Raw genomic sequence first — 20,831 nt, forward strand, 5'->3', positions numbered from 1 at the left:
AGGCAGGCAGTGAAATGAGATGCAATTTCCACACACTTCTGAACAATTTATAGATTAAAAGTATGAAAGCAGGCAAGATGGTACCTCCAACCAGGGGTAGTACAATCTTTCCAGGGGGTGTGTGGTAGGCAGAATCCCAAGGTGGACCCAACATTCTGGGCCCCTGCTGTACACACACATTCTCCTCGTTATTCAAACGTTACCCTAGGTGCTACTGTGAAGGGATTTAGCTGATGCTATTGAGGTTCCAAATCAGTTGACCTTAAGATAAAGCGACCTGAAACAACCCAAATGTCCAAACAAAACGTGGTGTACGCATACAATGGCATACGTAATATTGTATGGATGAACCTTGAAAATATTATGCTAGCACTCTCCACAATAGCTAAAACATGGAAAGAGCCTAAGTGTCCATCAACAGATGAATGGATCAAGAAGATGTGGTTTATCTATACCATGGAATACTACGTGGCAATGAGAAACAATGAAATCTGGCCATGTGTAGCAACATGGATGGACCTTGAGGGTGTTATGCTGAGTGAAATAAGTCAGGCAGAGAAGGACAAATATCATATGTTTGCATGTATAGGAGGATTAGGAGGAACTTGACGGAGGAACAAGGGGGAGAAGAAGGGGGGAAATGGTGGGGGAAAGGGAGAGAGGCAAACCATGAGAGTCTCTTGAATGCTGACAAAAACTGAGGACTGATGGATGTTGGGGGGAGGAGGGATGGGCATGGAGGAGGGCACTTGTGGGGATGAGCACTGAGTGTTATGTGGAAACTAATTTGACAATAAACTATTTGTAAAAAAAGAAAAAAAAAGAAAATATTATGCTAAGTTAAAGAAGCCAGGCACAAAAGAACAAATATTGCAGGAAGTCACTTACATGAGGTACCTAGGATGGGTAAATTCATAAGGGAAAGCAGAACAGAAGTGGAAGGGGGCAGGGAGTAGGGGATGGGGAGTTACTGTTCACTGAGTACAGAGTTTCTGTTTGAGGGTTGTGGGGAGAGAAACCTAATCACTTCAGCCCTGTGAGTCTAGGTGTAGAGCTCAGAAGCAGAGGCACTCAGAGAGTCTAAGGATGAGGCATTTATGTCAGGAAGATTGCTGCTAGCTGCGGAGGTGGGGCCACATGGCAAGGCCCTGAAAGTGACCTCTAGGAGCTGAGAGTGTTCCCTAAATAACAACCAGCAAGAAAACAGAGATTTCAGTAAGACATTTTTAAAAGGAGCAGCTGGCTCTGGCTCAGTTGGTAGAGCACGTGACTCCTGATCTCGGGGTCAGGAGTTCAAGCCCCATGTTGGGTGCAGAACTTACTTCAACATGAAAGAAGGGGCACCTGGGTAGCTCAGTCTATTAAGCATCCAACTCTTGATTTTGGTTCAGGTCACAATCTCGTTCTTTGTGGGATCAAGACCCATATAGGGCTGTGTGCTGACAGCACTGGGCCTGCTTGGGATTCTCTCTCTCTCTCTCTCTCTCTCTTAAAATCAATAATAAACTTCAAAAAAAAAATGAAAGAAAAAAGAAAACCCCTTGAGATGATAGTGAGCGAGGAGGGAACTTCCTCCACCCCTCCAGAATGCCGTTATGACAATGAGCATGTGATCCCCTCCTTTTCTCCGAGATGTGGAGAGCCCGCATTCCAGGTGGGAAGATGCCAGAAATTATGCAAGAAGTGAGGTGTCATTACCCAGGAGCTGGGGAAGGGGTGTCTCCCAGCTCCTCCTCAGCCCCCACCCTCCTCCACTGGTCCCCCAACCTGTGCCACTTTTGGTTTCATGCAATAAAAAGGCCAAACTTTTTATTTCATAAAACATGAAGACTGAAACTCAAAAATTTTAAAAAAGAATAAAAAATAATAATAAAAAAAAGAAAAGAAAAGAAACAGGGACCTCAGTTTCTTTCTGCCAACAATGTGAATTGGTCTCTTAGCTGATTCTTCCTTAGGCCACTGAGCCTCTGGATGAGAACACAGCCAACTGACACCTTAGGGGACTAAACAGAGAAAACAGCCGTGCAGTGCCTGGACCTCTGAAGGACAGAACTGTGAGCCAATCAGTGGGCACTATTTCAACCCGCTAAGTTTGTGGTACAGGGATAACAAAGAGTGAGCCAGTAACAATAATTAATAATAATCATAAAATCATGCCCTTTGACTCAAAAATTCCACCTCCAGAATCCATCCAAAAACATAAAAACTTTTATATAGAGTTGATCATTTCATGGTTTTTTTTGTTTTTTTTTTAATTTTTTTAATGTTTTTATTTCTTTCTCGGAGAGAGAGAGAGAGACAGCATGAGCAGGGGAGGGTCAGAGAGAGAGGGAGTCACAGACTGAAACAGGCTCCAGGCTCTGAGCTGGCAGTCAGCACAGAGCCCGACGCGGGGCCCGAACCCACGAACCGCGAGATCATGACCTAAACGAAAGTCGGACGCTTAACCGACTAAGCCACCCAGGTGCCCCAATCATTTCATGTTATCTACAAGTAAATTATGCATATTTACATAATAGAATATTCTGAAAGTGTTTAAAAGTGACACAGAAAAATGCAGGAGCCAAAACTGCAAAGAGAGTATCATAACTCACCATATCACCTCATTAGAGGAAGTTATTATTTAAAAGGAAGACAAGAAACCCACCTAACTGCTGCCTCCCTACCCCCACTCAGGAAACAGGGGCCAACATCATGTTGGTAGCAGCACATGACAGACGGTCATGCTGGGCTGTCAGGGAGAATGGAAAGAGGGAAAGCAGAAAAGTGAAGATCCCCTAACCAGAGTGGAAGCTGGTGTTCCGTAGGGGACAGAAGTCCCCCGGAAGGCCTCCTCACCTCCGGCACAGGCAGGGACTGGCAGGGAAATGCTAAGTGTGGGCATCAGGGTGTTAAGAAGCACAGGAACCCTGTGATCCTGCTGCAAGAGAGGAAAGGAGCCCCAGTGATGGCTAGGAGAGAATTCCCTGTGGAAGAATTTGCCAGCAGCCTGTAGGAAGGGAGATTAAAGACTTAGAGGAGTAAAGGAAAGTAGTATTTTATACCTACTATGAACTGAAATTTAAATCAGCTACTTACACCTTAAAAAACACTGAAGAACATGTATGAGAATGTTTCGATGGTAGTTGTTCCCATAGGGTTTTTGTTTTATTCCTCTAATGAGCCTATATTTTTATATTATTTACATATTTAAATGACTTTCCAATTTAAAAAATACCTTTTTTCAAAGGCATCCCAAGCCTCTTCTGTTTCCACGCCTCCCATCCTAGCCCAGGCCCAAACGCTTGCAGCCTGGCGGACAGCAACCTCAGACAGCGTACCTTTCCCCTCTGTTCCACCCGACACGGAACTTCTGATAGCGGAGTTCTGACTACGTCAATCCACTGCTCTGAAACCTTCCTTGATTTTCTACTGAAGACAATCAAGTGGAAACTCGTCAGCCTTCAGACCTTTCCGTAGGGTGTTCCGTAGGGAACATAAGAAATTAGATGCTTCCAGAACTTTTCAGTCTGACCTTCCTTCTCTACCTGCCAGGGCCACACCCATTCAAAGCTCTCCCATCTCCAAGGTCAGCGATGCTCCCAATTCTAAAGAGATGCTTAAGCTCCTCTTCCCACCTGGAAAGTCCGTTTCACTTACTCTGCTGTTGAAATTCTACTTGTCTTTTTTTTATATAAATATTTTTAATGTTTTTATTTATTTCTGAGAGACAGACAGCCTGAGCAGGGGACGGTCAGAGAGAGAGGGAGATACAGAATCTGAAACAGGCTCCAGGCTCTGAGATGGCTGTCAGCACAGAGCCTGATGTGGGGCTCGAACCCACGAACTGCGAGATCATGATCTGAGCCGAAGTGGGACACTTAACCGAATGAGCCACCCAGGCGCTCCATGGACTGAGCTTCTGATACATACAACATACATGAGCCTTTAAAAGAACTAAATGAGGGTCGCCTGGGTGGCTCAGTCAGTTAAGCATCCGACTTCAACTCAGGTCATGATCTCCCAGTCCGTGGGTTCAAGCCCTGCATTGGGCTCTGTGCTGATAGATCAGAGCCTGGAGCCTGTTTCAGATTCTGTCTCTCCCTCTCTCTGCCCCTCCCCCACTCACTCTCTGTCTCTCTCAAAATAAAGACTAAAAATAAATAAATAAATAAATAAATAAAATGTAAGAAGTCAGTCATGAAAATCACATATTCTATTATTCCATTTCTAGGAAATGTCCAAATAGGCAAATCTATAGAGGAGAAAGCAGATTAGTGATTGGATGGGGCTAGGGGGGAGTTGGAGGACAGGGGGCAGAGGGGTGATGACTAAAGGGTACAGGGTTTCTTCCTGGGGTGATGAAAATGTTCTAAAAATGACTGTGGTGATGGTTTCATTCTGTGAACGTACTAAATCCCACTAAATCATGTACACTTTCAATAGGTGAATTATACAATAGGTGAATTAGATCTCAATAAAACTGCTACCCCCACCCACCCAAAATTGATAAAATACAGTGTGCTCTTGGTTTCGGGACTAGATTCCCATGTTCATCCCTTACATACAATACCCAGCGCTCATCCCAACAAGTGCCCTCCTCAATGTCCATCACTCATTTTCCTCTCCCCCGTCCCCCCCATAAACCCTCAGTTTGCGTTCTGTATTTAAGAGTCTCTTATGGTTTGCCTCCCTCTCTGAAACTATTTTTTTCCCTTCCCTTCCCCCATGATTTTCTGTTAAGTTTCTCAAATTCCATATATGAGTGAAAACATTTATCTTTCTCTGTCTTATTTCACTTAGCATAATACCTTCCAGTTTCATCCACATTGCTGCAAATGGAAAGATTTCATTATTTCTCATTGCCAAGTAGTATTCTATTGTGTATATAAACCATATCTTCTTTATCCATTCATCAGCTGATGGACATGTGGGCTCTTTCCATACTTTGGCTATTGTTAGCGCTGCTAACAATTGAGATTATGTATGTCCCAATGAATCAACACTCTGGTACCCTTTGGATACATTCCTAGTAGTGCTATTGGTGAATCATAAGGTAATTCTATTTTTAACTTTCTGAGGAACCTCCACATTGTTTCCAGAGTGGCTGCACCAGTTTGCATTCCCACCAACAGCGCAAGAGGGTTCCCATTTCTCTTCATCCTCACCAACATCTGTTGTTTCCTGAGTTAACATTTGCATCTTTTAGAAAACAACAAGTATGATACTTTACAATGGTCAGGTGACACTGAATTTGGAGATGGATTGCATTACCAATTCATTTTGGATTTACAGTTAAATTTTGGTATAAACACAATGGTTCTGTTAGAAAGCCTATTTCTCTGGGAAGATAATAATACAGCTTCATAGGACTGTCTTTCTACCCTGATTCAATGCAAAAGAAAGCCTCCCTATACAGACCACTGCTCTCTGCAGAACAAAATCCAGGGTTTATTTCTTCAAACAAACTAGCAAAGAAATCAACTCTTCCTCTTTCAACCTCAGCTAAATTCGAAAGAGCTGTTTGAAAATATGAAAACACTTCCAAACGATGCAAACTGGAAACATCCAGTCAACGCAAATCAGAGCTAGGTCTGTCCACTGCAAATCAGTCTGTCACATGCCTGAGCAGTGACTATATCGTATGTACTATCATATTTTATAGAATAAAACCACACACTGAAACCCACTGACATAAAAAGGATCAGAGCACCTCAAATGACAATATCCAATGTTTAAATCAGAGACAGCCACTGCTGCCACGGCTGCTCTTGAACCAGCCTTGTCTAATGCTTTCTAGAGGTTTATATCCGAGGTTCTGTTCACACACTCAGCACAACTGGTGTTTCTTGGGAAGTCTCGCTCTAAAATGAGAACATCCTCACGTTCCATCAGCTAAGATGGCACAGAGTCGTATCACTAGCAGAATCACCTAACCTTCCTGAATCTCAGGTCACACATCTATAAAATAAGAGGGTAGATGAGCTGTCTTCCAAAAGTGCTCTTGGCTCCATGAGGCTATCTTGTCAGGCTGTTGCTTCCTTACACACGTTTTCTAATATAATCATAATAATTAATACGTGGCAAGCACTTAATATATGCTGATCACTGTGCTAAGTGCTCTGTGTAGATTATCTCACTTAATCCTCACATTAACTGTCAGGTGGTGTGCAGAAAAGACCGCAACAGGCTCGAGACGCTAACCTCAGACAGGCCTGCTTACAAGGCTGGCTTTTGGCTGGCGTCCGGGGACTTGGATCTGGAGTGTTCCCACCATTCCCTAATTGATGAGTGGCTCACTGTGCCTTCACTCTGTGTTCAAACACCGTGGTTTATGCTGAGTGCCTGCCGCCCTTCTGGGCGTGTGCAGCTGTGGTTCATGTGCTCCCGAGGGAGCCTGTGTGACCTGCCCCAAATACAAACCTTGGGCATGAAGTCTGTAATGAGCTTCCCTCGTAGACATTTCACATGCTTTGCTATAATTCAATACTGGAGGAATTAAGCATGTCCTGAGGGACTCCATGGGGAAAGGTCTCTTGCACCTAGTTTCCTCCAGACTTCATGCCATGTGCCTCTTCACTTTGAATTTGCTTTGTGTCCTTTCACTGTACAAACTGTACCTGCAACCAGAACTGTGAATCCTCCTAGTGAAACCAGGAGGCAGGGGGCGGGGAATCCTGGATGCAGGCAGATACTATGACTCTTGTCCTATGCATAAAGAAATGGAAACTTAAAAGGAGCTAACGTGCCCAAGATCACAGGGCAGATAGATGACATAACCTGGATCCTACCATCGCGCTCCAGCTCCAAACCCTTCAACTCTTGACTGTACATACTCTCCTCCCATTCATCACTGGATCTTTACATCACATCTTGTAGGAAACAAGTAATTTGCAACATTTACAACATAATAGTCACTTCCACCAAAAACAGCCCTACTATGCCCTTCCACCCTCATAGCTTTCAAAACGAACTTTTAGGGAAACTGGAAAAGCTGGGACCAAAGCTGGACTGCTCCAGGAAAACGTCTGGACTATATTAACTATTCATATCCTCTTAGTTAAAGAATTTGCTGAGTTGTGTTTTGTTTTTGGTTTGTTTATTTAGAGGGAAAAAAAAGCCTCAATTTTTATTGGTCTGGAAGAGCCACTGTAATTCTGAGACTAATAAGTCACCCACCATTAGGGCAGCAGGGAAAACACTTTCTGTTCAGACGCTTCATTTTTAATCTCAAAAAGAAGAAACTGAGTAGCAAGAAAAAAAAGTGCTGGAGAATGCCGCTATGAACCCAGAATATAGATTTTTCTTAAAAAGACTGAAAAAGCACAACCCATAAATTCAACTGCATTAAAAATACACTTCTGGGGTGGGTGGGTGGCTCAGTCAATTAAGTGCTGGATTCCTGATTTCGACTCAAGTCATGATCTTATAGTTCATGGGATCAAGCTCCATGTCAGGCTCTGAGCTGACAGCACAGAGTCTTCTTAGGATTCTCCCTCTGCCCCTCCCCAGTGTGCGGGCCTGTACTCATGCATGCTCTCTCTCTCAAAATAAGAAAACACTAAAAAAAATTTTTTAATAAAATAAAATCTTCAGAAAGAGAGAGAAGAAAGATAGAAAGAGAGAGAGAGAAAAGAAAGAAAGAAAAGAAGGAAGGAAGAAGGAAGGTAGGCAGGCAGGAAGGACTAGACCACACTGTGAAGAAGTGAAAGCCTGCTTAAAAATGATGAAAACCTTAGTGGAGTCTGTAAGACTAAAGGGGAAAATAACTGTACCTAAGCGCTGCACTCCAGCTGATAAAGTCACTCCTATAAGGGTATAGGTTAACAATCCTGAAATCACCATCCATGTATTTTGGATTGAACGATTAAGTAAATGGAGGGAGGATGGCTGAGGCCCCGTTTCTCATGACTGGCCTGGGAGATTACTGATAAGCAAAGGGGAGAGCCACAACGACACTTGTGATCACGGATTAGAGTACATGAACTCATGTTCAGCTTAATATACCCATGGTTACATATACATATACTTACAGATACACATATATTCATGGATTAACATGCATATATATTTCCTGTGTTGTCAGATAAGAATGCCTGGAAGCAACGACACCCCAAAAGCAACAAGCACTTCTTTAACCCGGCCTCAGGACCTGATGTGCTTCTCCAATAAAAGAGACCAGGGCTCCTTGGACAAATGGCTAATTTTGGAACTGGGGCAGGAAAATACACAAGGTGAGAGTTAAGCATCTTACAGCACCAGAAAATAAGGAAGCACTGTGTATTTTAAAAACATACAAACCAACAAAACATACAAACAAGTGCAAACAACGATGGGGGTATGCCGAAGGAATACATGAACCGCCTGAAAGAGCTCCAACTGGTAAAGGCTGGGACAACTGGAACAACAAAATAAATATAATAAAGTAGTATTGGATTATAATCCAAAGCATAAAATAAATATCACACTGATATAAGCAACTAATTCAAGAAAGAAAAAAAGAATGAACCAATGAACTCCCCACTGTTTAAATTTAGGCTGTGAGGGGCGAAGGGGGCGCCTAGATGGATGGCTCAGTTGGTTGAGTGGCCAACTTTGGCTCAGGTCATGATCTCATGGTTCATGGGGTCAAGTCCCATGTCCGGCTCTGTGCTGACAGCTCAGAGCCTGGAGCCTCGTTCTGATTCTGTGTCTCCGACTCCCTCTGTCCTTCCCCAACTGGTGCTCTGTCTCTATCTCTCAAAAATAAACATTAAAAAAATTTTAATAAAAAATTTTAAAAACAAATAAATAAATTTAGGCTGTATATACAGACTATTTTCTAAATAGTATAGTACAGACAGAAGGCAAAAAGAGTAAGTTTACAGCAGAGAAACCTGACAAGCACTATTTCAGCCAGGTCAACATCAATAGTGATATGTCACTTTCACAGTAAGATGCCATGTGATGAGAATGACACATTATCTCTCGGGTCCTCCCGCAAACCCATAAGCCCAGTCTAATCATGAGAAAGACATCAGACAAATCTCAACTGAGGGATATTCTACAAACACCTGACTAGCACTCCACAAGACTGTCAAAGTCATCAAAGACACCATCTGAGAAACTGCCACAGTCAAGAAGCCTGAGGAGATGTATGTAAATGTCTCACCACGTATGTAGTGTCCTGAATGGAATCTCAGAACAGAAATAGGACATTAGGAAAAAAACAAGGAAATCTGAGTAAAGTATGGATTTGGGTTACTAACATCAATATTGATGTGTTAATTATAGAAAATACACCATACTAGTATAAGATGTTTCTATAAATTTTTTTTAAAGTTTTTGTTTATTTTGACAGAGAGAGCACAAGCATGAACTTATCAGGAGAAGGGCAGAGAGAGGAGGAGAGAGAATCCCAAGAAGGCTCCGTGCCGACATTAAGACTACAGGGATTGAACCAACCAAGAGTCAGATGCTTAACCAACTGAACCACCCAGGTGCCCCACAGTGTAAGATACTTTTAACAGGAGAAAATGGGTGCAGGGCAGATGGGAACTCTCTGTACTATCTTCCCAAGTTTTCTGTAAGTCTAAAATTATTCTAAAATTTATTTTTTTTAATTTTTATTTATTTTTAATGTTTTATTTATTTCTAGGAGAGAGAGAGAGACAGCGTGAGCAGAGGAGGGTCAGAGAGAGAGGGAGTCACAGACTGAAACAGGCTCCAGGCTCTGAGCTGGCAATCAGCACAGAGCCCGATGCAGGGCTCGAACCCACGAACCGCGAGATCATGACCTAAGCGAAAGTCGGACGCTTAACCGACTAAGCCACCCAGGCGCCCCCTAAAATTTATTTTTAAAATCACGAAAACCTAAACACCTTTTTCCTAATTCATGTTAGCACTGCTAATCAACATAATTGTTTTTTTACATTTATTCATTCAACAAATATCTGTTGAGCGCTACTGTATACCAAGCACTATTCTAGGCACTAGGGATACAGGAGTCAATAGGACAAAGTCTCAACCCTCAGGGAGCCGCCCCAGAGCAGTCGGAGAAAGATGAAAATAAACAGTGACGGAGGGGGAAAGTGGTACAAGATGTGATCTGAGATGTAGGCAGAGACCAGCCCACAAAACAGTCCAAAATAAGGAATTTATATTCTACACTCCACGCAACAGGAAGTCACTGAAGCATTTTCATCAAAGGAGGGATATGAAAAAACTAAGGTTTTAAAAACATCACCTTGATATTTTATCGCTTTAATCATGATTGCCAAAAAGTGGTAACAACTTTAATATCCACCAACAGGCGTATGGATAGATAGACTGTGGCCTCTCCACACTCTGGAACACTAGTGGTGGGCAATAAAAAGGAAAAGACTAAATGGGATGCTCAACACAGATGAATGTCAAGGCACTGGGCTAAGTGTGAGACGCCAGGTTTAAAGGGCTCCACGCTCCACACGTACATTCCTTGTCTTACATAAACCATCTCAGCAGCTGCCAGAGGGTGGCGCTGTGACTGGCTACACAGGGGTACCAGGGAACTCTGTGGAGGGGTTCTGTATTTTAATTGTGGTGATGGCCACAGGACTATATACATTGGCCAAACTCAACAAATCAAACACTTAAAAGGGGGGGGGCTTTTATTGTACATTAATTATACTTCAATAAACCTGGTTTTTAAAACCAGGGGGCGTCTAGATGGCTCAGCTGGTTAAGCATCCAACACTTGATTTCAGCTCAGATTGTGATCTCATGGTTTGAGTTAGAGCCCTATAGTGATTACTTGGAGCTTTCTTGGGATTTTCTGTCTCTCTCTCTGCCCCTTTCCCACTCATGCACGTGCTCGCTCTTTCTCTTTCTCTCTCTCTCAAAATAAACTTAAAAAAAAAAAAAGCCTTAAAAAAAACCACTCTGGCACTGTGGAAGACAAACTGGAAGGAAGCAAAAAGCCAGGGTGCAGGGAGAGTGGTGCCGAGCATGTCCAGCTACTTTGGAAGACTGAGTTGAGACAGCTCCTTGCTGGCAAAGCAGAGACATTGAGCAAACTGTAGCTATGGGTTTGAATTCCTGCCTTCATCACAGTCGTATTTTGAACTGTTTCTGCTCTTCCTGTTGGTTTAGAGCTAGTGAACTGCACACTCCACCATCTTACGTCTCAGAGTGAAAACTCTTTCACCTCCAATGCAACAGCATAGCCACTAGCTACAAGTGGCTATTTTAACTGGCAATGAATTAAAGTTTAATTAAATTAAAAATGCAATTTCTTAGTTGCACTAGCCCCATTTCAAGTATTCAATGGCCACATTTTCATCAACACAGCAAATTCTACTGGACAGTGTTGCTCTAGGAAGTCATCTCTCCATTGTGTCGCGGTGTTAACACTCCTCCATTCCAGGGACCTTCAGAGCAGCTGCCAAGTACCACAGGTTCTTCCCTACTAATCGGTGACAGTAACACCTCAAGCTTTGGTTTATAAAGTGAATAACACTAGTAGAAAATGTGAAAAAAGAGAGTTTCACTTGGGGCTCCTGGGTGGCTCAGTTGGTTAAGCATGTAACACTTGACTTCAGCTCAGGTCATGATCTCACGGTTCATGGTTTGTGAGTTTGAGCTCCACCGTCAGTGCCGAGCCTGCTTAGGATTCGCTCTCTCTCCCCCACCCCCTTTCTCTGTCCCCCACCACACGTGCATCTACATGTGTTCTCTCACTCCCTTTCAAAATAAATAAATAAAAGCTTTAAAAAATAAATAAAAATAAAAAATGAATAAAAGAGTATTATAAAGAGATTACCACCAATAAAGAAACTATCAATAAAGAACTAATTCCAGGGTACCTGGGTGGCTCAGTTGGTTGAGCATCTGACTAAGGCTTAGGTCGTGATCTCACGGCTTGTGAGTGTGAGTCCCGTGTCGGGCTCTGTGCTGACAGCTCAGAGCCTGGAGCCTGTTTCAGATTCTGTGTATCCCTCTCTCTGTGCCTCTCTCCTGTTCATGCTCTGTCTCTCTTTCAAACATAAACAGGGTCACCTGGGTGGCTCAGTCGGTTAAGCGTCCGACTTTGGCTCAGGTCATGATCTCACGTTCTGTGGGTTCAAGCCCCGCATCGGGCTCTGTGCTGACAGCTCAAAGCCTGGAGCCTGCTTCCAATTCTGTGTCCCCCTCTCCCCTACTTGTGCTGTCTCTCTCTCTCAAAAATAAATATTTAAAAATTAAAAAAAAAACATAAACATTTTAAAAAAACAAAAAACCTTAATTCAAATAATATCCTTCTAAAGAAAAAAAAAGTTTCACCTTTCAGGCTGGGCTTTTTCTCTGAAAGACCAAAATTCTTTAATTTTTTAAAAAACAAGGTTAAAATTTTTTTTTAAATGTTTACTCATTTTTGAGAGAGAGAGAGAGCAAACAGGGGATGGGTAGAGAGAGGAGACACAGAATCTGAAGCAGGCTCCAGGCTCTGAGCTGTCAGCACAGAGCCAGACACGGGACTCACACTCACAAGCCGTGAGATCACAACCTAAGCCGCAGTCAGATGCTCAACCAACTGAGCCACCCAGGTGCCCATAAAAAACGGTTTTTAAAAGAGGCAGGGTGTTTTGAAAAGTTTATTGTTTTGGCTTTCCTTTTCAAAAAGACAATAGGAAAAGGTTTTTTTTTCTTTCTAACTTAATGAAACAGTTAATAAAGTAAGTCCAGATCCCTCCCTGTTGCCACCAGAAACAACCACAAAACTCTAATTCAAACTAGGTTGCACCCTTCCAACTGAATAGAAAAATCAAAAAGAAAAAGAGAAGCTCCCGCAAGGCAGTTAAATTACCCAATTTACTTTGTTCTCTTCCTATGACAACTGCTGTTCAGGTTTAATTATTTGCTATTACTTCATGCGTCCTAATATACGTGTCAGCACCTCTCAGCAGGTTTCGCCAATTACATCTCTATAGAGAAGGAGGGGTGGGACTGCCTGGGTTTCAGTGAGAATTAAAGCATTTGCAGATTAGTAGCTTCCAAATTAGCAGGCTCAGAGGTACCATACAGGAGTCTGTTCTTAGTCCCCAGTGAAAGCAATTAACAAGAAGGGTAACGGGAGGACACTTACTCTTCCCTAGGAGTCTGGCGCCTCCCTTGGGACAGCAGGCCTCCCAGAGACACCAGGCTGACAGTGCAAAGTGCCTCAGAAACCTTTAATCCGAATGCTGCCGCTCAAATTCTCCATAGGGGCTATGTATCAGAGGGGACCACATAGCAAAGCGGCGGGTGGCTCTCCACTCATTAATCTTTATGGCAAAAAAAAAGGGGGGGGGATGGAGTTCTAGAAAGAAGAAAGCACATCACCCCTTGTTGTAATCCAGAGTTCCCTTCGGTATTAATCATCTGAGTCCTGGTACAATGTGCGCTGTGCTCCAGGCAAGTGCTCGATAAATTCTTGAATAAACCTGTGAATGAAAGCCTGGCCCACAGAAGGTAGCCAGTAAGTATTTGTTGAACAAGTAGAGAATCACTAAGACCCTGTGATTCGGGGGTGACGGGATAGGAGAAATGGGATATTAATTGTGGAATGACTGTACGACAGATTACTAGAGAATGAAGCAAAGGGGTGCAATGAACCCAACAAGATCCCTGGTGCCAGATGCCCACATTCAACTGCCAATCTGGCCCACAAAACGGGAGGCCTTGGCCAAGTCACTCGAGACCACCCAAACAGAGATCCTCTTCCTCCTTTGGGGAAAAAAGGGGGGCAGGGGGAATAACATCGGAAAACATTTACTTATCTTGGTTCTTTCATGAATTAGAAAATGTGGATAAACCACTTAGCATAAGGCCAGGCAATTACAAAGGCATGAAACAGAAAAATGGTAAAAATCTCTCTAAAGTCCCTTGAGGTTTACCACGTGCCCGTCACTATGCCACATATTCTAAATGTATGACCTCATAAAATTCTCACGCCAACCCTAGGATGTAGGAACGACTCGCACCTTCTCACCTGGGAGAAAACTCAAACGCTGCGAGGGAATGACGGACTAGGGCTAAGCCAGGATTCGAACCCGAGCAACAGATGCAGCGCACACTCCTAACCTGTATATAATATTTTCCACTATTCTAGCATCAGCAACCACTTAAAAGCTTAGTTGCTGAAACAGGCACTTTACACGCAGTTTTGTTTTTCTTTTAATCGAATCCACTCCAAAGTCCTGTGAGGAAAGGTTAATTTAAGTCCACGCAGCTGAGGCTCAGAGAAGTTGTGCGACTCACTCAAAGTCACTACGCCTCGAGTCCCCGGCCTCGGGGAGCATACCCTCTCCTCGCCACCCTGGTCTAGGAAAGCCTTCCCCCAGCACTCACTCGCCCGCAATCTCTGCGCTTCGGTGTCCCAAGGTAGACCCTACTACCTTGACCACCGCGGGGAACCCCGATACCCCATCAGCGCTCTCCCCAACAGCCCCCTAAGGTCATCAAAGGCTCCCCTCGCCCGCTCGGCTCTGACAGCTCCGGGCCAACCCCTTACCCATCTCCCCAGAGGGGGGTAGAGGATAGCCCTGGCACCCCCCAGACAGACTCGGCAGCGTGGGGGAGGGGAACCACGAAGGGCGCATGCCCAGAAGGCTCCATTTGGCCCCCCAGCTCACCTGGGAGTCGCGGAATTCCACCACCACGTTCTCGCTGCTCCATCTCGCCGCCATCTCGGCACGCGGCGGCCCCGGCCCCGGGACTGTGCGTTCCTGCCCCGCAAACCTGCGTTCCTGGGCTCGGTGAGCCCCACGCAGCCCGCGAGGGAGTCCTACCACGCCCCGTCCTCCTCTTCCGCCTGACTTCAAACCATTGGCTGACCCAAACCCTGGCTCCGCCCCCTCTCCTAGGCTCCTCCAATTGCGGCACGGCGCCTATCTCAAACAGCACGCCCCCTCCACTTCCGTCACTGGACTTGAGTGACCCACGCTCCCCGCAGCTGCAGGCACACGCCCCCTGCCGCAAGCTCTCTCGGGAGTCGTAGTCCAAGGGTGAGCGGTGCGTGAGTACCCTTGAGTCAGAGTTTGGTGAGGGAAGGCGCGTGATGTCCTCCCTGTCTCCTCGCGGGTGTCCCCACGTAGGGCTTCAGCGGCCTAAGAACCAAAACCCAGCATTCGCGCAAACCGAAGGTTTACCTCATCTTCTGAGGCCGCCCGTTAAGGCACTAATAAGTCCGAAGGCTCGATTTATTGTTTCATACAAAACAGCAGCGCCTACCAAAGTGACCAGGGACCCTAAGGGGGTCTCCAAAGGCCTCCTTCTCATTCTCATAACACTTCTCATAATCGTACTAAGGTAGTTATTTCCCTTTTTCACTTTCTTTTCCTCACCGGTAGACAGTGGAGTTCTCCAGAGGCTATGTTATAGTAAAGTGAACATAAGAAGCAGATGTGAGCATTCAGAGGTTTTCTATTAAGCCAGACATTAAAGAGATTTGCCGCTCTTCGCACTAAAGTTTTTTCGTTTTAAGGAACAGGTATTTTTACTTACAAAATGCATCATTAATAATAATGCACATTGATGTTCAAGTGAAATCATGAAAGAATATGTTTTAAATTCTTGGGGTTTTTTAATTAAAAAATTTTTTTTAACATTTATTCATTTTTGAGAGAAAGAGAGAGTGCAAGTGGGGGACGGGCTGGGAGAGTGGGAGACACAGAATCCGAAGCAGGCTCCAGGCCCTGAGCTGTCAGCACAGAGCTGGAGGTGGGACTCAAACCCACCAGCCGTGAGATCATGACCTGAGCTGAAGCCAGATGCTTAACCCATTGAGCCACCCAGGCGCCCCTTAAATTCTTGGTTTTAACTTTTTTTTTAATGTTGATTTATTTATTTTGAGAGAAAGAGAGAGAGCATGCACAAGGGATGGGCCGAGAGAGAAGGAGAATCCAGAGCAGGCTCTGCACCTTCAGAGTAGAGCTCTACGATGCAGGGCTCTATCTCATGAAACTGGAAGATCATGACCAGAGCCAAAACCAAGAGTCGGAGACTTAACTGATTGAGCCACGCAGGCAACCCTTGGTTTTAATTTCTAATAGTTACTATCAGTAGATACATCCCACATGAGAGTTTGGTAGGGAAGATCCTTAGTAATATTTAAGAATGTAAAGAGGTCCTGAGATCAAACAGTTTGATCACCACTGTGCTGGCATAGTGAGTGGTGATTAAACACTCTTCTTTAGTCCTACCCTCTCAAATCCTGGCTTAACTGGCTTAGCTTCAATTTCTTTATAGAAAGGAGAAATGGGATCCTCAGGAAACTAATAATAGAACTCCCCTATGACCCAGCAATAGCACTGCTAGGAATTTACCCAAGGGATACGGAAATGCTGATGCATAGGAGCACGTGTACCCCAATGTTCATAGCAGCACTCTCCACAATAGCTAAAACATGGAAAGAGCCTAAGTGTCCATCAACAGATGAATGGATCAAGAAGATGTGGTTTATCTATACCAAGGAATACTACATGGTAATGAGAAACAATGAAATCTGGCCATGTGTAGCAACACGGATGGACCTTGAGGGTGTTATGCTGAGCGAAATAAGTCAGGCAGAGAAGGACAAATATCGTATGTTTGCACGTATAGGAGGATTAGGAGGAACTTGACGGAGGAACAAGGGGGAGAAGAAGGGGGGAAATGGTGGGGGAAAGGGAGAGAGGCAAACCATGAGAGACTCTTGAATGCTGACAAAAACTGAGGACTGATGGATGTTGGGGGGGAGGAGGGATGGGCATGGAGGAGGACACTTGTGGGGATGAGCACTGAGTGTTATGTGGAAACTAATTTGACAATAAACTATTTGTAAAAAAATAAATAAATAAAATAAAATGAAATGAAAAGTAAAAAAAAAAAAGAAAGAAAAAAGAAAGGAGAAATGGGAGCGTGTGGGTGGCTCAGTCAGTTAAACATCCCACTTGGGCTTAGGTCATGATCTTGTGGTTCATGAGTTTGAGCCTCGAGTCAGGCTTTGTGCTAACAGCTCAGAGCCTGGGGCTGGGGCCTGCTTCAGATCTGTGTCTCCCTCACTCTGCCCGTCCCCTGCTCATGCTATGTCTCTCCCTCTTTCAAAAATAAATAAATATTTAAAAACATATTTTTTAAAAAAGGAGAAATGACCTACATCTGTTTGGTTCTTCTAAGGAATTAACTACAGGGCCAGGAGTGCAGTCAATATTCAAGTGTAAGCTATTATTGTTATTAGTGTTATCACTATTTCTACGTACAAGTTCTTGCATGAATAGAGATAAGAAGGATCACCTTTCCTTCTGGAGTGTTGGATGTAATGGGGAAGATGGACATATCAACAAATTAGGGTGACCAACTTGCCCAGGAATCGCTTCAGTCCAGACAAAGTGGGAGAGTTGGTCACAGTACAACAGGTACACACTTTGGAGAATGAATAGAGGGGTTTTTGCTGTATTTTTTTTTTAAGTTTATATATTTTGAGAGAGGGGGAGAGTGAGCACTTGAGGGAGGGGCAGAGAGAGACAGAGAGAGGTAGAAAGAGAATCCCAAGCAGGCTTCACGATAACAGCATGGAGCCCCACGCAGGGCTCTATCCCAGGAACTGCCAGATCATGACTTGATCTGAAATCAAGAGTCAGACATCCAACCTGCTGAGCCCCTGTTTTTGTTGTTGTTGTTTTTTAGTGTTTATTTAGTTTTGAGAGAGTGTGTGCGTGTGTGCATGCGCGTGCACGCGTGCACACACACACACACACACACAAACACACACACAAGCGGGGTCGGGGCAGAGGGAGGAGGGGACAGAGGATCCAAAGCAGGTTCCGTTAGGACAGCAGAGAGCTCCATGCGGGGCTTGAACACGTGAACCTTGAGATCATGACCTGAGCTGAGGTCAGACGCTTAACCAACTGAGCTACCCAGGTGCCCTGAATTTTTTTTTTTAATACTTCTCTATTTTGAAAGAGAGAGAGAAAGAGAGAGATTGAGAGTGCACATGAGTGGAGAAGGGGCCGAGAGGAGAGGGAGAATCCCAATTAGACTCTGTGCTCTCAGTGTGGAGCCCGATGCGTGGCTCTAACTCGCAAACTGTGAGATCAAGACTAGAGCCCAAGTCAGGAGTCTAATGCATAACCCGCTGAGCCACCCAGGTGCCCCTGAATTGGGTTTTATGAGACTTGCAAGCAATGTGCCAGGAGAGGGCAGCCGAAATAAGAAATCCGACATGGCATCCTGAACGAGGTGACACTGAAGCTCTTCAGTATAATATTAGCATTTGGATAGAATACACTATCAAAAAAAGTATTTTAGCACCGAAAGTGTGAACAAGGACCCTTAAAGTGTGAAGAGGGGAGATGTGTTCCAAAGATAAAGCAGTTCCCCCCAAAACACTCACAAAGCTGTGCTTCTTTCTTTTCCTTCAAAACACACATCACAATTTGTAATTCAATATTTGTTTACTTCCAGCCTCAGGAGGAGAGGGACCAGATCTGTTTTGTTCGGTCTTGTATGGTGACTATACATTGCAGGGCTCTCCGTTTTTGTCCAATGAATGGCAAAGTCAAGTCATGCCCCTAGAGGCCTGTCTAGGTCAGAAGGATGCCTCTGTGAACTAAAACCAAAAGTGATTTCTAAAACCATTTAAAGTCTTTACTTGTAACTCTTTACGCCGATACAGAATCACCACTCCTTCTCCTTAAAACCCTTTGCTTTCTTTCCTATTCACTTCCTCGTTAGCCCCACAGACTGTAGCCCTTAAAAAACTCCTCCAGCCCTGACCTTCACCCTCCTGCATTGGCCTTTCTTCTTGCCTCCCAGTTTCCTCCCAAATCTCAGTCACAGAAAAGACCAAAGACTGCTCTGGAGAGAAGGGCCTCTGCTCACCAGGCCGGAAAGGGAAAAAACTGCAAACCAAGTTCAAGGCCAGAGAAAAAGAAAGATAAAGAATACTTTCTCCAGGTACCCTGGGTGGGCTCAGTGGGCTAAGCTTCTGGCTCTTGATTTTGGCTCAGGTTGTGACCTCAAAGTTCATGAGTTAGAGCCCTACATCCAGCTCTGCTCTGGGAGCATGGAGCCTGCTTGGGATTCTCTCTCTCCCTCTCTCTCTGCCCTCCCTAACTCTCTCTTGTGTGCGCAAAATACATAAACTTTAAAAAAAAAAAAGAGTACATTCTAGGCACACTCATGCCATCACAAAGAAATAAGTGAATTCATTCATCTAACATGCCATGGTCTTGTTTATTTTCCTGTAGCCTTGGATATAGTAGGTGTTCAATAAATAGCTGCTAAATAAGTGATTAGCAAATAGTCAGGTATGGCTACAACCTAGTATATGGCAGGTTGTAGCAAGAAGTACAGCTGGCAAAGCTGGAAAGGGCTAGTGAGGAAGGCCCTGCTTGGGCATTTGAATTTTATTTTGGATAAAGAGATAGAGATAGAGATAGAGATAGAGATAGAGATATAGGTGTTCCAAAGCTCTCTGTCTATATGTAACGCGGTAATGTTTCCCACTAGAACCGGTAGGATTGCCATGGCAGTTGCCCTGGGTACTTTTGCAACCCTCCCCTATGCCTGCCTCTTTAGTTCACACATGCCCAGTTTTCAAAACCCCCTGGTCATGATTCTTAGGCACAGAAATCACTTCAGGTTCCAAGTCCTTGGTGCCCTCTGTTCTGTCCATGTTTTTTCTTTCTTAAATGTAAAAAAAGGTAGACTTTTAAAAATATTTTTTACTGTTTATTTATTTTTGAGAGAGTAAGAGACAGAGTGTGAGCCGGGGAGGGGCAGAGAGAGAGGGAGACACAGAATCCATGGCAGGCTCCAGGCTCCACACTGTTGGCACAGAACCCAACGCGGGGCTCGAACCCAGGAACCATGAGATCATGACTTGAGCCAAAGTGGGAGCTTAACCGAATAAGCCACCCTGAGAGAGGGAACAAGAGCATGAGCAGCTTTCATAGTGCCCCCTGGGGCCCTTTCTTTTTCTAACTCCCACCCACATTGTCATCACAAAAAGAGTGGGGACTCTGGAGCTAAATCTAGAACTCTCTGGCTGCTTCTGGATTGCTGTGTGCCTTTGAGATACGCATATTAATGTCCTGTCTAAATCAGAGACTGGAGGACGGTTGGGGGTCCCTTGTCCAGCAGATCTCAGCTTGCTGCCCAGGCTACAGGGCTCTTATCACCAAGCAAGTTCTTTTCAGAAGGTCACTTGCTAGCCACACCACAGGAAGGCAGGGTACGTGGTCAACCCAGAAATCCAGGGCTTTGGCTGGCTGTTATCAGCAACTACCCTTACAAATTTGAACTCAGATCCTTTATCTTTCTAGTCCTCTGCTTCCTCTTCTGCAGAACGCAGAGTTAGCCGACCCCTCGGTCCCTTTACATCTGGGAATCTTGGAATCCTGCCCTGAGCCGCACTAGTAATTTTCCTCTCCATCAATCAACAAATATTTGTGGACGTGCACACATGCTCCTAGCTCTGTGCATTTGGTTGCCTGTTACCCTGGCTTCTCTGAGGTTTCTCTTTTCAAGCAAAATAATAAAAATGTAAAGAGCTCTGAGAGGTCTGGGAGGAAGTTTCTTACTGGGAGATGCTTATCCCGACCACCCCCCTCCCCCCGGGAGGAGGTGCTGCTGGGGGCTCCCTCCAAAGCCATGGCTCGTGGAGACAGAGAGGAAGGAGGCCAGAGGTTTCCCAAGGCTTCCCAGGAGCAGGCCCCAGCAGGCCATTTCCCTCATTTTCTGAACCTTTCAAGAACCTCCCAGACTTACATTTTTCTGGAGATGGTTGAAACCGGGGCTTTGCAGCCTTGTGATGCACTGGCATTTCCAGGCTTTGGCAACACCAATTTTATCAGCCCTTTCTCCTGACAGTCCTGGTAGGCGGGTCAGTG

The 20,831-nt window shown here is 44.6% G+C and overlaps 1 protein-coding gene and 1 long non-coding RNA gene across 6 annotated transcripts in view; one reads left to right on the forward strand and one right to left on the reverse strand.

Annotated features, from left to right (window-relative positions):
- Positions 1 to 8,404, forward strand: part of LOC120248201 — a 12,325-nt gene extending 3,921 nt beyond the window's left edge. The window contains exons 1-2 of one of the 2 annotated variants that reach the window (XR_005532519.1): positions 3,245 to 3,568; positions 8,066 to 8,404. This is a non-coding gene — a long non-coding RNA (uncharacterized LOC120248201). Of the gene's footprint in view, positions 1 to 3,244; positions 3,569 to 8,065 lie in introns of those variants that run through there. The other variant, XR_005532520.1, reaches the window with a different exon arrangement.
- Positions 1 to 14,746, reverse strand: part of WDR59 (WD repeat domain 59) — an 89,295-nt gene extending 74,549 nt beyond the window's left edge. For all 4 annotated transcript variants that reach the window (XM_039256451.1, XM_039256450.1, XM_039256449.1 and 1 more), the window contains exon 1: positions 14,589 to 14,746. In XM_039256451.1, the coding sequence (XP_039112382.1) occupies positions 14,589 to 14,631 (43 nt within the window). In that variant the 5' untranslated portion in view covers positions 14,632 to 14,746. The remainder of the gene's footprint in view (positions 1 to 14,588) is intronic.
- Between the last annotated feature and the right edge of the window lie 6,085 nt (positions 14,747 to 20,831).

The sequence above is a fragment of the Hyaena hyaena genome, unplaced genomic scaffold (genome assembly GCF_003009895.1).
Source record: "Hyaena hyaena isolate Hyena2069 unplaced genomic scaffold, ASM300989v1 scaffold_584, whole genome shotgun sequence".
Lineage (NCBI taxonomy): Eukaryota > Metazoa > Chordata > Mammalia > Carnivora > Hyaenidae > Hyaena > Hyaena hyaena.